This window comes from Arvicanthis niloticus, chromosome 23 (assembly GCF_011762505.2).
Source record: "Arvicanthis niloticus isolate mArvNil1 chromosome 23, mArvNil1.pat.X, whole genome shotgun sequence".
In the NCBI taxonomy this organism is placed as follows: domain Eukaryota; kingdom Metazoa; phylum Chordata; class Mammalia; order Rodentia; family Muridae; genus Arvicanthis; species Arvicanthis niloticus.
Window position 1 is genome coordinate 40053385 of NC_133430.1, and position 16580 is coordinate 40069964.

General features: G+C 45.0%; 1 protein-coding gene across 10 annotated transcripts in view; it reads right to left on the bottom strand.

Moving 5' to 3' along the window:
• Syne2 (spectrin repeat containing nuclear envelope protein 2) overlaps positions 1-16580 on the bottom strand; it is a 309215-nt gene that overhangs the window by 53623 nt on the left and 239012 nt on the right. For all 10 annotated transcript variants that reach the window (XM_076921989.1, XM_076921988.1, XM_076921985.1 and 7 more), the window contains 10 exons: positions 14508-14660; positions 10604-10774; positions 10038-10168; positions 8361-8565; positions 6298-6477; positions 5650-5778; positions 3672-3826; positions 3432-3576; positions 2994-3088; positions 1466-1700 (listed from right to left, as the gene is read on the bottom strand). In XM_076921989.1, coding sequence (XP_076778104.1) covers positions 1466-1700; positions 2994-3088; positions 3432-3576; positions 3672-3826; positions 5650-5778; positions 6298-6477; positions 8361-8565; positions 10038-10168; positions 10604-10774; positions 14508-14660 — 1599 coding nt within the window. The remainder of the gene's footprint in view (positions 1-1465; positions 1701-2993; positions 3089-3431; positions 3577-3671; positions 3827-5649; positions 5779-6297; positions 6478-8360; positions 8566-10037; positions 10169-10603; positions 10775-14507; positions 14661-16580) is intronic.

A 16580-nucleotide genomic window follows, 5' to 3' on the forward strand; every position in this document is an offset into this window, starting at 1 on the left:
CCCAAAGCATACAGTCAAACTCATGGCACTTAAAGCTTAATGCAGACTGAAACATGCTATCTCCAACACAGAAATGAGGAACCTTTAACTGACTCACGCTTCCCAAAGGCGCAGTGTGCCACTCAACACAGCTCCTCAGACAGGAGGCCTGGCTTCCTCTGCTCTGCCCTGGCTTGGTCAGTGGTGCATGATTTAGCAAAACCCTAGCATCTTCTCTGACTCTTTTTTTTGTCCCAGTTAAAATGCCACCAACCCAGAGACCACCCAAATCTGAAGTAGCTATTAGCTCCTCTGCTAATTATATATACAAGGTGATTACAACCTGGTATTTTCTTTAATTGATTAAATTAAATAGTCCTTTAGTTACTTTCCTAGATGTGTTGATGAGAGCAAAGCCTAGTCCTTACACTGTGATGAGGACAGGCACCAGGACAGAGAGGGCACTCAGTCAATATCTGATGACTGGGTAAGTGAGAAGGCCAGCGAGCATTTCAGGCAGTGATATGGCAACTGTCTGCATCTCTAGTGTAGAGGGATCCCCTCTAATAAAGAGGGAATGCATTCAATAACTTACTCTAATCCTATGCTCACAAAGCAGCTTTCCTTTAATTTTTTATATGTTGATTTACTATAGAATGTATGTCGGGGTGGGGTGCATCTGCTACACAGTGCATATCTGGAGGTCAGAAGAAAACTTGTGGGAGTTAGTTATTTTCTTCTATCATGTGAGTCCCAGAGATTGAACTCAGGTTTTCAGGCTGGGCAACAATTGCCTTTACTCTCTGAGCCACCTTGCCAGCCCCTAAATCCTTCTGATGTACATTTGGTTGCCTGAATTTGCTCTTGAAGAGCAAGCAGCTCTCCCATCTGTCACTACAACTGTGGGTACCTTATACATTCACCAGGACCCTCAGAGATTGAATGGTGTGACTCTGTCACCCTGTGGGTACCTTATACATTCGCCAGGACCTCAGAGTTTGAATGATGTGATCCTATCACCGCAGACCTCTCCCGTTCTTCTGCCCTCTAGGCAGAACATCTCTATTTCTCAAAAGACAAAGCTTCACACTGCACAAGACTAGTGACCAGGCTGTGGGTGGTCATACTTCGCTGGCCTCCCACTGCACAGAACATACTAGGGTAAGGACAGAAAATATTAACACTCAGGGGGCGGGAGAGCCGGCTCAGAGATTGAGAGCATGTGCTGCTCTTTCAGAAGACCAGAATTCAGTTCTTCTCACTTATATATCAGGTGGCTTACCACCACCTATAATTCCAGCTCCAGGGGGGGTCCTAACACCCCTGGCTGTTTTGGGTACCAACACTCACATGCACACGTCTATATGTGTGATTAAAAATAATAAAAGTAAATTCAAATAAAACATCAGTCGAGCAAATATCTTGCACTAAGGCTCCCTCATCCCTCGTCCCGTGTGCTTCTCACGGCCAACCCGTGCGTACATACCTTCAGCTCGTGGATCAGGCGCCTGGTGTGGCAAAGACTGTAACAGTCCTGTTCCTTTACTGCAGACAGTAGGTGGCCAGTGTCAGTGAGAAACCGGAGCAAGTCCTCCACAGAGGTGGTAAAGAACCGCCACTGTGTCACCAGCCTACCGATGGCACATTTCCTCTGCTGAACACCCCGGGCAGCCCTCTGCCACTGGTCTGACAGTGTTGAGAATTCTGAGACAAATTCTGGTCTAGGGAGAAACCATGGTGAGAGATTCTTAACACAAACATGCAGAAGAAGGAACTGGCCAGGACGGATGTTTGCATGCACAACATTACGGGAAACAAACAGCTTCATGAAACCTGAGCCCGGTTTGCCTGAAACTCAGTGAGGGGCACAGTGCTGGGGGGGAGCACTCCTTTAAAAGAGCTGAGCTGTCTTAACATACAGGGTGCCAGGTCTTTCTGCAAATCTAGAAACTGTGATAAATGGGATTACATGGCCAGGTGCTTTGTAATGTTATAAATTATTGGACCAGTTATTTATATAACTGGTGCAATCAAGAGTAAGCTGTATTGTAACTGTCCAGCTAGTTCTTTACAGATGGATACCGCTCATGGAGAAGTAAGGCCTTTATTTTGGGTAAGTCATATTTATCATAACAAGCAATCAAAATAGCTTATTACCCTGGGGTGGGCCTGCATGTATCACTCGAGGGCTACAAAGATACAGGCTTTGTATTTCTCAGCTATGGATTGGAGTCAGGGAGAGGGTAAATGGTACCATCCAGGACACTGGTTCTGTTCAACCAGAAACGTTTGAACAACTGGGCCACCTCGGGATTCTGTCCATGTCAACAGCTACATGAGTGGTTCCCTGAGGCTAGCCTGCCTGCTGTTGCCCACAGACTCCACTGGGGATGCCTCGGGAGACATTTCTCCTCTTGTGACTATGACACAGCTCCATGCCTGGGATAAGAGCACCTTACATCATATTTTCAAATAACAAAACCTCATGCAGGAGAAAGCGGAGAGAAAAGATAACACAGAAGAATCACTCAAAGCTTAGTTAATATACTCGGGGGGTGGGGGTGGGGTGGGGGTGGCTCTTTTGAGAATCCTCTGTGCTGCCAACGTCATCCACTTACAACAGGAAAAAGCATCAGTAGCATATTTATGGCCATAAGGCACAACCCTGTCCTGAGGTAGAAGCAGAAGGCTGGTCCCCCTGTGAGGCTGCATGGCACAGATGTAGGCGACGTTTACATGTTGGCAGTTAGAAGGAGCAGATCCTAGCATGCACCCTAAGATCTGTAGTTCAGAAAAACCCATGGTGACTCTTACAAACAGCGGGAAGAGAAGAGCCCAAAGGCGCCAGACAAAGGCATGGATAAGAGACAATTACCCTGAGTGCTTAAAATTCATTTCATTGTATCAATGGGCTTACACGCTACACCAAAGGCACCCCATAAACACACACAAAGGCTCTCACTTTGGGAGGCCTGCCCACCAAGTGCATTCTCTCCAGACCCCTCATGGCTTACCTCTTCTCTATTTCTGCTGTGTCCAGGAGTTGTAAGGACTGAGCCACGTAAGCGTCAGCGACTGTCTGGTTTATAGAGACTTCTGCTTCTAATATCTGTTCATGAACCAAAATGTAAAAATTATCAGCTGATAGATTTCATTGTCAGGAACCGGGAACTTATGCTTCCTAGTAAGGCTCTCAGAGGACCTGTGAAATGATTCGTTCTCAAGTTATCCGAAGCCAAGTGCAAAACACGTTCGACCATGATATTAATATCATCTAGGAACATAATACTGGAAAAAACAACAAACTTAGCAATAGTAGCTATTCCTAAATGCCTATGATCACCGATGACAATTAAGGTAGGCAGGCACTCCTTGTGTTTCACTTGAATGTCTCCTTTCCCTGTTCCCTGCTTCGGGGGAAGTGGCTGAGGAGTGGCAGAGCACAGGATTACCTCATAGGTTTTCTGTTGTTCCAGGAGAGCAGGGGGGCTGTGGGCAACATCCACTGCAAGTGATTCTTGTATCTTCTCCAGAACCTGGATCCACTTTTCACAGTAGTGAAGGAACTTTTCATTCAACCCATTTCCCTGAAGTTTGCTATAAAGATTTGAAAACAAAACAAAACTGAGCCTCATAATAATGATCTTGATTCTATCTTCCCTGAAGTGGCAGTAGAGAATGGATGCTCTGACCTGTAGTGGTCCAGCGCTGTGGCGGTAGCCCGGATCCACTGCCGGTTCACGTCTTGCAATGTTTTTATTGTTATGTCACTGAGGGGGAGCCTGAGGCTCTCTTCATTCAAATGTTCAATGTCAGGTGACTGCGCTGTCAGTGCCAGCACATGGTTCTATGAGGGAAAAAAGCACAGATAAAATGTCTACATGATCAACTGGCTTTCTTACATTAAATATGAGCAGAAATAGGGCCCAGATAGGTAGTATAACTCACATATAGTCAAGCAGCTAGTTAATTAGAATTGGGCCTAAACTTAGATTTCTCAATGGTGCTTGCTTCTATTTGGGGATACCAGCCTATACATATGGGATGATGGTCCTCTGAGCTGTCAACTTCGAGAGGATTTAGCATCACCTAGGAGACACATCCTCAGGAGTTGTGAAGTTGTCTTCAGAGATTTAACTGAGGAGGGAAGACCCATCTTGAATGTGAGTGGTACCCAATTGGCTCCATAGCCTATAGGTACTCCCTATAGGCTGGGAGGCATAGACTGAACCAAGAGAGAGAAGCAAGCCAGCTGAATGGCAAGAGTTGTCTCTCTCTGCTTCCTGACTGTGCTACAATGTGTCAAGCCACCTCACATTTCCTTCCTGTTGCCTTCCCTACCATGATGGACTGTAAGCCCTAAAACCACCAATCAAAATAGCCCTTTCTTTTTAAAACCTTTATTATTATTATCATGTGTGTACACGTGTGATGTGGAGGTCAGAGAACACCTTAAGGGAACAGGTATTCTTCTCCTTCCATGTTTATGTGGGTTACAGCTGTAGAGCCATCTTGCCAGTCTCCAAACCCTTTCTCAAGTTGATTTTGTCATAGCCATGAGAAAAGTAACACACATGAGCAGTACCAAGAAGCAGGAAGGGACATTAAATTTTGTCTTTGTGCAAGACTGAGAATGAGCTGTGGTCTTTTTAAAGACTACATCTGGACCTTCAACAGGCTATACAGCATACGTACACATCAAGTGGAAATCTCATCCTTAATATGATCCTAGCTAAGTGTGGTGCTTAAACCAGACTTGACCTAGTCTACTCATGTGAAATCACAAGAGAAAAGACTTATCAAGACTTTATTTTTTTTAAAAAAACCTACCCCTGGGACAGCCTTTAGGTCAGTACGAGGTCAACAGTATGTTAAGTGAACACCTTCACAATACCCACTATCTCCCCAATTCTGCTGTCATATCTTAGGGCAGGGTCAACAAAACATTTTCTGCAGATGGCCAGCCAATCAGGGTTTTAGCTTTGTGGGCCATCTTGTCAGGAAAGCAACCTTCCGGCTCTGTCCTCACAGCCTACCACCTCTCATGGGGGATGTATAAGTGAAAAGGATGGTAGGGCCTAAATAAAATTTTGTTTACAAAACTGAGTGGTGGTCTGGGATCTGGATAGCATGCTACTATCATTTGCTGACTCCTCATGGAGGTCATAAGTATTGATCTTTGGAAGCTTATTGGATCTAGAATTCTTCTGTTGCTTCATTTTATATGAAACTTACTAAGGTAATTAAAAAGGAAATGTGCCCAATTTTAATTGAATATTTTCTGTTTGATCTTCAAACTAACCAGGGGGTTAAAAAAAAATTAACTACAACAGATAATTCCTTGACTATTTTGGTTCAGTGAAGTTAGTTAGTTCATAGTGATCTCAAGATAAAAACATCTATGGACAGTACCTGTGTATTAATAACATAGGTATATTAATAACTCATTAGTAAAATAGAGTCCCACAGTGTTCTGCGGTTTGAGACCTTAGTAAGATATAGCAGGGATAGAAGGGAAGAGAATGACTGTGCTCATGAGTTAATCAGGATGCAGATGTAAAGGAAGTGAACACATAGCAGGGTGTGAGCAGATTCACGCAGCAGTAATTAGCTTATGTTTTAGCCCCATGGAAAATCTAAGCCCTTAGGAAAGACACATATCGCCAATACCAGGAACAAGTCAGGAACTTCTTCTTTCTCTTCATTGTAAAGTTTATTCAAATTTTCTTCCTCATGCGTAATAAGATCTTTTGAATATGCCAGCCGGTCTGCAAAATCCTTAAAGTGTGCCAGAACAATCTATAAAGAGACATTGTCATTAGGAAATTTCATGAGTGCATAAGACAGAAGAAAGCACATTGTGGGCTGCTGAGAGCTCAAGTTATTTTCTGCTCAATATCACCTCAGAGGTGTCTGTAAAGGTCCTGGAATTTCATCCTGTGCCTTGGGGTCTTGTAGACCAGTTCCACACTGAGAAGGGGCTATTCTGTTCTCTTAGTTCGCACACTACAACTCAGGAGATGAATGAAGACTCCAACAGTCAGTCATACCTGTGTCTCAATTACCCTAAATCCAGATAACCGAGATCTGAACAGGGCACGAAGCATGCTCCTTGTGAAATTACCATGTTTGATAAAGAACAGATGGTCACTTAAGAGTGGGCCATTGCCCACGTGATTAAACAAGACTCTGTCTGGGGTGACTTCCCTCTACAGTTTCCCTATGGTGCCATCTAAACAGTACAACTGCTTCAGAGGATTCAAAAGACTGAGGGTGGCCTGGTCCACAGTCACCACTCAACAGAAAAGCAAGACAAACCTCAAATTCATTTGATTTTGCCAGTAGCATCTTTTCTAAATACACAGCTGTCTGGAGGGAGTGCCGTTGTCCAGAGTGGAGCCCAGGGGTGCTGTGCTCTGCAGGCTGTGGCAGCTGGTCCGAGAGGGTAGAATTTTCAAGGAAGGCCTCTTTGGTCTTCCTCAGGTCACGCCGCAGCCCCTGGAGAAGGAGAAAGGATAGCAAAATGCTGATTTTTTTCTCCCCAACAGCCATCAACCCCTGCCACTGTGCTTCTGTAAACCTTTTGTTGTCACTGTTACTGTTTATTTAAAATAGCTGAAAAAACTTAAGGTTTCTTTCATTATTATTATTATTATTATTATTATTTTGTTTTTTTTGAGACAGGGTTTCTCTGTGTAGCCCTGGCTGTCCCGGAACTCACGCTGTAGACCAGGCTGGCCTTGAACTCAGAAATCTGCCTGCCTCTGTCTCCCAAGAGCTGGGATTACAGGCATGCGCCACCACTGCCCGGCTAAGGTTTCTTAGAATGATGTAGCCTACCAGTGCTGCACGAAAATTTGGCAGTTTAAGTGCTGAACCTTCATTGACCAACAGAGTCTTGGCTCCTCTCATGCTTTGTGTTTCTAATTGTCTAACACTTGAGGGCTGGGCTTTCAAATCATCTCAAGAATGACTATAGACTGTCCCTTTCCGCTGACCTTCCAATAGAAATGAACTCATGTAGAGCCTGTAGCATCTCACTAGGCAAGCAGACCTCAGGGCACTTTAATTAAATCTGTTATTCATTTTTAATCTGACCTAGAGTGTTACAAGATATAAAACACATCTTGTTACCAAGTTTCATACAATGGAATATCTGCATATTTTCTCCTAGTAGTGGAAAAACACCATAGCTAAAACTGCCCTGTTCTTAAATAGTCTAAGGTCACTGAATTCCCAGGAAAGTCATACTCATGTGGCACCAAGGTCAGAATTACTATTTTTGAGATATTTGGTGTGTGTGGCTATGAGCAGGTGCGTTTGAACTGTGCATTTACTTATATTTTGGGTCAGAGTCTCTCCACTGGCCTAGTCTTACTGTGAGCCCTGCTGTCTCCATGTCCACAGCAGTGGGATTTCAATAGCCATACTTAGCTTTTGACATGGGTGCTGAGGATTGAATCAGGTCCTCTTGCACAACAAGTACTTTGTTAACTGAGCCATCTCCCCAGTCCCCATCATCATTACCATATCACCATCATCAGCACCAGCACCACCACCATCATTAAGACTTATTTTTGTTTCAAATTATGTTTGTTGTGCTGGCAAGCATTCTGTCAACTTGCACACATGCTAGATTCATTTGAGTAAACCTCAACTGAGAAAAGTGCCCCCAGTACACTGGTCTGTGGGCAAGCCTGTACAGCATCTTCTTGAATAATGACTGATGGGAGTGTGCCCAGCTCACTGCAGGTGGTGCCACCCCTTGGCTAGTCCTGAGTTAGAAAGCAAGCTATGAAAAGCAAGCCAGTGAGTGAGCCATGTTCCTGCGTCACTACTTGCCCTGCTTTGACTTCCTTTGATGATGGACTGTGAGCCACCCAACACTGGTGCTGTGGAACGAAGCAGGGACCTCTGGGAAAACAGTGCTTATTCATAACTGCGAGCAATCTCTCTAGCCCTGCCCACCCAGGATTATTTTTAAAGCAAGAGATTCTCACATGATCACCAGTAACTCCAGCTCTAAGGGATCAGACACCTTCTGGCCTCTGTGAGTACCTACACACGTACATACATATACAAACATACATATATGTCTGTCTTAAGGTTTCTATTGCTGTGATGATGCTCTACAACAAGTGAGGCCATGTGGCTTCAACTTCAGATTCTGTGTGAGGCTTTTGATGATTTAATGGCTCCAACAGACATGTAAACTTGGAAAGAAGTGGTGGCAGTAGCTCCTTGACCCATCTGCCACCTTCTCCTTCAAACCACACATGTCCCATTTGCTTTGTGCCCTGTCTGATTACTTCTTTGTCCCTCCCTGGTCCCGGCTGTTTTATGGACTTGGCTTAGTTTTCTCCTTGAGGCTTTGCACCTACCTTTATGTCCTTCAGGGCCCGTGGCAAGATGTCTGCCAGGTTGTTTGCAGACATGTTGGTGTTGGCAAGCTGTTGGAACTTTGCTTCCTGCTGTTGCAGCGAGGCTGCCGCTTCTGCATGAGAGTTGTGAGGAGCCTTCCAGAGCTGCAGCTGACCACGGGCCTCCTGCAACTGGTCTGCCAGGTCTTGGTTCGCCTGGGTCCACCTGGCAGGGTAATGGTAACAACGGAGCCCTCATTCCACCCTGTCCTTGTAGCAAGATTATACACATGCTCTACCGGGAAGTTAATTAAAAGTAGAGAGATCTATTTTGAGTTTTTTGAGACAGGGACTCACTATGTAGCTCTGACTATCCTGGAACTCACTATGTAGACCAGGCTAGCCTCAAACTCATAAGAGCACCTCTTGCCTCTGCCTCACAATTGCTGGGATTAAAGGCTTGCGAAGCCACTCCTGGCTTTTTAAATAGGTCTTATTTATATTTTGCTTGTATCAAATAAATTTACTGTCTAATTATAAAACAAACAAAATATTCTTTATTTTCAAGTTGAAATAAATGAAACAATTATTCCATTTATAGATTTTTATCTTGTTTTTCATTTCCTCTCACTCTTTTTTTTTTTTTTTTAACTTTTCCATGTTACAAAAAAAGAAAAAGCTAGACCCATGTAGGTTCCTGATTGTAATCTTATCGATTACTTAGGAGGCTGAGGTGAGTGAAGAAGACCATCTCAAGTTTGAGGCCGGCAGGGACTACACAGTGACTTTTAGGCCAATCAGCAACTCAGTGAGATTCTGGCAGAGGATGGAGAGAGAGGAAGAGGGGGAAGAAGAGGAGGGAAAAGGAAGAGGGAGGAAGAAGAGGGAAGAGGAAGGAGGACAAGGGAGGAACAACCGTTTTAAATGGCTGTGCAGAACATTCTGCAGATTAACTGCTGCACCTGCATGAACAGAGATGAAGTTCAGTGGTAGAGCATTTGAGTAGCATGCTTCAAGGCCTGCACTCAGTTTGCAGCAACTCCAACAACAAACAGAGAACACCGATGAAAAGAGGGAGCCTGTGTGTGCAGCAGTGAGCTGACTCCTTCAACAGCAACAGTTCTGCCAATGCAGGGAGGGCACTGCACACAAACGTGGAGCTAGATACTCTACTGTCATCAGTGAAGACTCAACGGAGACCCAAGGGTAGCCTGCCAGGCAGGCAGTTTGCTGTCCTATACTTTACTGAACACTGGTTTGCTTTTGAAGCACAGGAGTCTTCATGCAGAAGACTCGAAGGCAACCCAGCTTCTCCACATTGTCTTGGGCTTTGGGCCACTTTCCAAGAGCTGTTTTGAGCACATCCACCCCATTGTGTCCCACAGACTCTCCACTCCTTAGCGTTTCTGTTGCCGATTTGGGGTTCCCAGGGCCGAGCCTGACTTTTAGAGGACACACTCTGAAAGTTGCTCATTAGGGCATTTCTAGCTTGATTATCCCAGAAACTGAGACACACGGATGCTCTCATGACACTGAGCCTTATACAGTGAACCACACCCTTCAAGGAAGAGCTACAGTAACCATGGAGCCTGTCACCGTGAAGCGGGGAGAAGCTGTCACCGTGAAACGGGAGAAGCTTTTAGGAGGCCTAAGGGTCAAAAGAGCGGGTCGGTCTTTCAAACTGCATTCTGGGTGTACCTTGAGTGAGCATCCTGGCATTTCTCCTCAATTATGCCAGCAATGGAGGGGCAGGAATCTTTGAGTCTGCCAATGACCTCCTGCAGTTTCTCCCAGCTCTGTTCTCCATTCTCAGCTTCATCCTGAAGGGCCTGAGGACACAGAAAAAGGTAAAATCAGGTGGTTTGGCCATCCCACCCCAGAAGGTGCAGCACATCAAGGACACAAACATGTAGACCTTACAGGACAGTGACACACAACCAAGAACAGGCGACTAACAAGGCACTCCTTCCTCAAGTTGAACTTAGAAGTATTAAGTTGCTAAACATATAACACTTGTCCACACACACAATTTCATAAACCACGAAATTAAAGACACAGAGCATTCAAGATACACTTAAAACTTCCTGTGGCTCATGTGAGTAACTTTAAAATCCCAAGCCGTGCCTTTGATACCTCTAGTTAAAGCACTGCTTTTTTTGCTTCACTGCAAATAGTACAAAAGCACCCGCGTTCATTATAGTGCTTGCTTCATGCATAGCTTTAACTTTTACCCACAATACCTTTGGCCACACTGGCTAACTTACCTCAAGGTTCTGCACCTGGCAGTCCAAGGCCTGCAGTGATAAAACCGCGGGCTTGCTGTGCTCCATGGAATATGTGAGTTGGGTTGTCTTCATGCTGGCCTCATCGTAGAGCTTGTCACAGGCCTTCCACTCCTGCAGCACCGACTGCACAGAGGCTCTGAGCTGGTGGACCTGCAGGAAAGCGGAAACCCTGACTTAGCATTCCTAAGACAGCCTCTCAGTTTATTTCCTCTCAAGGAATCTATTATTGTACTCAATTTAGGCATTTCAATGGAAAGTACTGGAGATCTCCACTAACTTCCTGAAGGTGGCAAGGCTAGGCTAAGAAGCATACAGATCTCAAAGAAAGCTGTTTTAACATGGACCAGTGGGAAAGAGCCCCAATATCATGAGGCTCATGACAGACACAGGGCAAGATACCAGGCAAGAAAGAGCATCTGAGCAATGGGTTCAATCACTCTGCCAGCCTTCTGGCTTTGGGCAAATTATTTAACTCAGTCAATTGGTTTCTACACACACACACACACACACACACACCAATAGGGTTTGTGAAAAACCTCTACAACTGTAAAGCATTGTAAGGGTAAGAAGCTGATGCTAAGGTGATGTCTGGGCTTAGGTGTGGCTTCTGCAAAGCCATCACAAGCTGGAGAGAAGCACGCAGTGCACTCATGTTGGGCATGCATGAAGGGCAGGCATATTTTACCCACTGGTACATTTTGTTAACAGGAGTTGAACATTTTGCTCCTTAGTGAGAACAACCAACAAAGCTGCTGTGAGTGCGTGTCTGCAATCCCAACACTTGGAAGGTGGATGCAGGAGAGCATATGCTGAGGCCTAAGCTACATGATGAATTCCAGGCCAGCATGAAGTATTTAAGATATAAAGGGCCATGAGATGGCCTAGAGGTAAAAGTGCTTGCATATAGCTCAGGCAGGCTTGGGACATGGAATCCTGACTCAGCCCCCCAACCCCCCCCAGTGCTGGGATCATAGGTATGCACCAACACACCCAGCTTTGATCCCAAGAGACATCACACATATGGTCTGAGGGGAAAAGAGGAGGAATGCACTAAGGGAGCCTTAACAGAGTAGAAAGAGAGGCAGGAAGCTGTGTAAATGTCACCGCACCGTGATAGGCATCGGCCACTATTTTTTTTTTTTTTCCGAGACAGGGTTTCTCTGTGTAGCCCTGGCCGTCCTGGAACTCACTCTGTAGACCAGGCTGGCCTCAAACTCAGAAATCCACCTGCCTCAGCCTCCCAAGTGCTGGGATTAAAGGTGTGCGCCACCACCGCCGGGCAGCATCGGCCACTATTAAGGTAGTAAAGGGTCAGTTTGTGTTCTTATTCCTATTTGCTAGACCAGAAAACAGGCTTGGGGGAGTGACTGCCTGTGGGCAGAGATAGGAAAGCGTGGCAACCATTGCTGCCAGGCATCAGCTGCTGGAATCACAACTGTGTGTCTTCATGACCAGCTTCTCTTGCTGTGGGTTCTCTTGCTGTGGGATCAAACTTGGGTCCTGATGTTTGTTCCTCACCAACTGAGCAAGCTCCCCAGCCTCCCTCCTGCATTTTTAAAACCAACACTTTACTGAGGTAAAATTCACCCCTCATATAATTTATATTTAAAGATTAAATTCTTATTTAAATTCTTATTCTATTTAAAGATTAAAATCTTACAATTTTAGAATACATTCTCTACTCCAAAAAGAAACATCATAGCCATTTAAAAGTCAGGTGTATCCTCCAGTTACAAATTCTGTCTCCAAAGGTTTGCTTGTACTAAATATTTCATATAAATGGATTCATATATGGTATTTTGTTTTTATGACTACTGGCTTGTACTTATCAGGTTTTAAAGTATGTTGATACAGAATATATTGCTGCTTTAGACAGCTGAATAATACCCCACAAAACAGTTACATGTTACTAAGACATCCATAGTTGGATAGACAACAGGTTGTCACCATTTCAGGGTTATCATGATTAGCCGGCTATAAGCATTCACCACCTACGTGAATGGCGAGTCATGTCAGGTCCATGTTTAACCTCAAGGAACTGCCATGCAACGTTCCGATGCAGCTGGACTTTGGTCCCCACCTGCAGCGTATGAACACATCCTTGGTATGACAACAGCTATCGCCTGTCTCTAAGGCTGCCATCTTCATGGGTATGACTGGCATTTCACTGTGGTTTTGATTTTAATTCCCTTGATAGCTAGTGCTTATTGGTCATCCACGCCATCTTTTGCGGAGACGTCCATTCAAGCAACCTCCCTGTTTGCTCCTCCAGTTCTGCTGTGTAGCCCTTTATAGTGTACATAGGAGACCCTTCGAAAAGACTCAGCTTGGATTCCACTGCTTTCTATCTTCTCTTACTCCTGGTGGTAAGTCACTGAAACAAGCAAGGTTAACAGCTGAGGGCGTACGCTCCTGCCTGTCTCTCCCCATCCTGTAGCGTGTCTTTGCACTTCTTTGCTATATTCTCCAAAAGAACAACGTGCTCAATTCTGATGACGCTCAGCTCTCCTCATCCCCTCCTCTGGCTGCTTACACGTCTAGTGTCTCCAGGAAGACAGTTATGAACATGTATGTTGACTTTTTAAAGAGTCTACAGTTTTAACTCATATGTTTATGTCTGATTCATTTTAAGTTAAATTTTGGACGTGGCATTGAGTTAGTGGGCATCATTCTTTTTCATGTTAACATCCAGGTGACCCAGTGTCATATTGTGGGAAAAAAAAATCCCCCCTTTCCCTGTGAATTATCATGCTATCTTTATTGAAAAATCAACTGCTCTCCCTCTCCCTCTCCCTCCCCCTCTCCCTCTCCCCTTTCCTACCCCTCCCCTCCCCCCCAAAAAATAGAGAAAAAAATTCAAAAAAAAAAAAAAAAAAAAAAGAAAAAGAAAAATCAACTGAAAATTTACTTCACTTTTGGACCCTTCCATTTACTTGTGTGTCTCTCTCTTACGATCTTGTTATCTGTACCATCTTAATTTAATCTCCCTCCTTTCTTTTATTACATTATATATTCATTACATCACTCTTATCTGTTCACCTGTATTTCCTGCACTGCTTGAACTTCTCAAGGCTCTGGTTCCATTACTGTCTGCTTTCTCTGTCTCCTGGTCGTGAGCAGAGTAACTTAAACAGACAGGACTGACAAATGACTGATGGAGCTCATCCCTATTTCCCCAGAGTCAGAGGGAAGGAAGGGCTGAGGCTGCAGGCTGCCCAGGGATGTCAATTACACAGCTTGTTCTCACTCTCCACTAGGAACATGAGGTCGAAGGCAGATCTCAGTGATGTATTTAACTCCCAGTGAGGATGCTGGAGGAAACACATTATCACTGGCTAACCTTCAGAGCATCCTCCCTGGGTGGGAAGTACACACTCTTGGCATGTCTCAGCCTTCTCTCCCAGTGTCCTCCTTTTGGGGGCATCCTGTATACTCCCCCCCAACCCCCATCTCTTTTTCCACCTCTGGGGTTCCCAATGCTGACCCTGCTCCCAGCTCCCTGAGGCTATGCAATACAGATCCCCCACTCCCTGCTGCATCTCCTACAGGCCTGGGGCTCTTTCCCAATTGCTGCTGTGGAGCTGACCTGGAAACAAAGCCAGATGCTCTGCTGTTCTGAGAGGAGGAGACATTTATGCTTGCCTGAGTATGTTAGATAAAACAAAGATAACCAAGCGGATTTCCTGCCTGCCGGGGCCACCACTTTGCTTTCAGTTTTTTAGGACATAAAATGAGGCTTGAAATGGTTCTTTTCACTTCAGGATGCTTCTCAGCAGCTCTCTGGTTTTTCACCACCGGGTAAATCTCTGTGATAAAAGAACAGTCACAGCGACAAATGCAAGGCCATATGAGGAGAAACAGCAGACTGAGGGATGCCTCGTACCTGGCTGGTCACATTCTTCTTCTTTTGAAGCAGCGCATCAATTCCAGACACCATGTCTTCTAACAATGGCATGTCTCCCCCATCCATTGTCAGAGAACTTTGCCTCAAGTCATCCAGAGCTTTAGATTTCATGGCAAGCTGATTTTCTATATCCTAGACAGACAAGACAAAAAAACGTGTGTAATACTACAGAACAACTAGTAAACAGGAGTTTATTCTCTTCAAGTAAAAAATGCCAATGGGGCATACAGATGCCAAAGGAGTTGGACAGCAGAGGCGGCACGTCAGCCAGTTTACTTTTTATAACGTGGAGAGCTCCTGTCCCCTTCAAATTCCTAATAATCACCCAGAGAGGCTCGTTTAAGAGAGTTCTAAAAGTACTTACTCACCAGTAAGCTGTCATGTTTCCCCTACAGTGAAAGGAAAATTTTTTAAAAGGACTATTTAACTGTTAGAAATACCAACACACACACACACACGCGTGTGCACAGACACACAGACACACACACGCACACACTTAACTATTAGAAATACCAACACACACACACACACACACACACACACACACACACACGCGCGCGCGCACAGACACACAGACACACACACGCACACACTTAACTATTAGAAATACCAACACACACACACACATACGCACACACGCACGCACACATACACACGCACACACACAGGCATGCCAGACCAAAAAAAATGATAGTGTATATGATAAGCTTGGTGTTACGAGAACACGATCCCTCCCCCATAACTGTCTGCTCAATTTGTCCTTCTTCGACTGACATGGACTGGGCCCAGGGGTCCTGCGGTCAGCCCTTGCCACACTGGGCTTCCAGCACTTTCCAAGCATGCTACCCCCCACCTCACATGAATCAACTTCCTTTAAATTCTGATTTGCAGCACAAAACATGAACTGGATTGAAGAGACTTGCTAATTACATAGACCCATCAGAAGCTAACCTGCTTGTCTGTGGGAAACTGTTTAGTACTGTTTAAATATTTCAATCCCAAGGCTAGAGAGATGGCTCTGACGTCAAGAGCATCTATCAAGTGTTCTTGCAAAGGACCCCAGTTCAACTTTCAGTACTCAGGTGGAATGGCTCAAAGCCTCCTGCAACTCCAGCTCTGGGGATATCAGATGCCACTAGCCTCCTCAGGTACTAGCATTCATACAACCACAGACACAGATATCACAGACACACATAATTAAAAATCATTAAAAAAAAAAAATGGCCGGGCGGTGGTGGCGCACGCCTTTAATCCCAGCACTTGGGAGGCAGAGGCAGGTGGATTTCTGAGTTTGAGGCCAGCCTGGTCTACAGAGTGCGTTCCAGGACAGCCAGGGCTACACAGAGAAACCCTGTCTCAAACAAACAAACAAACAAACAAACAAACAAACAAAAAACAACAACAAAAAAAAAAGGTCCCAATTCCTCTGAAATGATTAAGATGATTGTGGACTCATTTCTGCTAACAATGCTTACTTACAGTAGAGCATCAGACTTACTTAGCCTTCCCCATTTAAGGCAACTGCACAGTTCTGTGGTAACTGTCCTTGCTTTTGGTGTTTATAGCTTTTAACTCACAATACCAAGTGTTTCTACATCAGATGGTCTGGTCTGTCTGTCTGTCTGTCTGTCTGTCTGTCTGTGGATAGAAACCAAGGCTAGGCAAGTAGAGTACTTAAGCCATGCCCTTTATTTCTTGTATTTGTGAAGTTACAGCTTGGTCATGAGACTGAGGAGGGCAGGTAGCTAAAATGAACCCATTTCAAGCTTATTTGGAGGGTAGAGCCGTCAGAAGGAAACTTGCCACTAAGCCTAGAGAGTCCGTGGAGGACTTGTTTAGGTCAGGCCTATGTGCAACTCTTTACAGCTCCCCATCCCAGCCAAATGCTGAACCCTAGGTGGACACTAAGGTAGAGAGGAGAGTGGGAGTTGGGACTGGAAGTGGCCTCCAGGAAGGACCTTTGTTCTTGCTGTTGTTTTTACTTTTTGACAAGTGCTATCTGCAACCTCAGGAGAAAAGGATTTTGACACACACTAACGCCAGCAGTGGCTA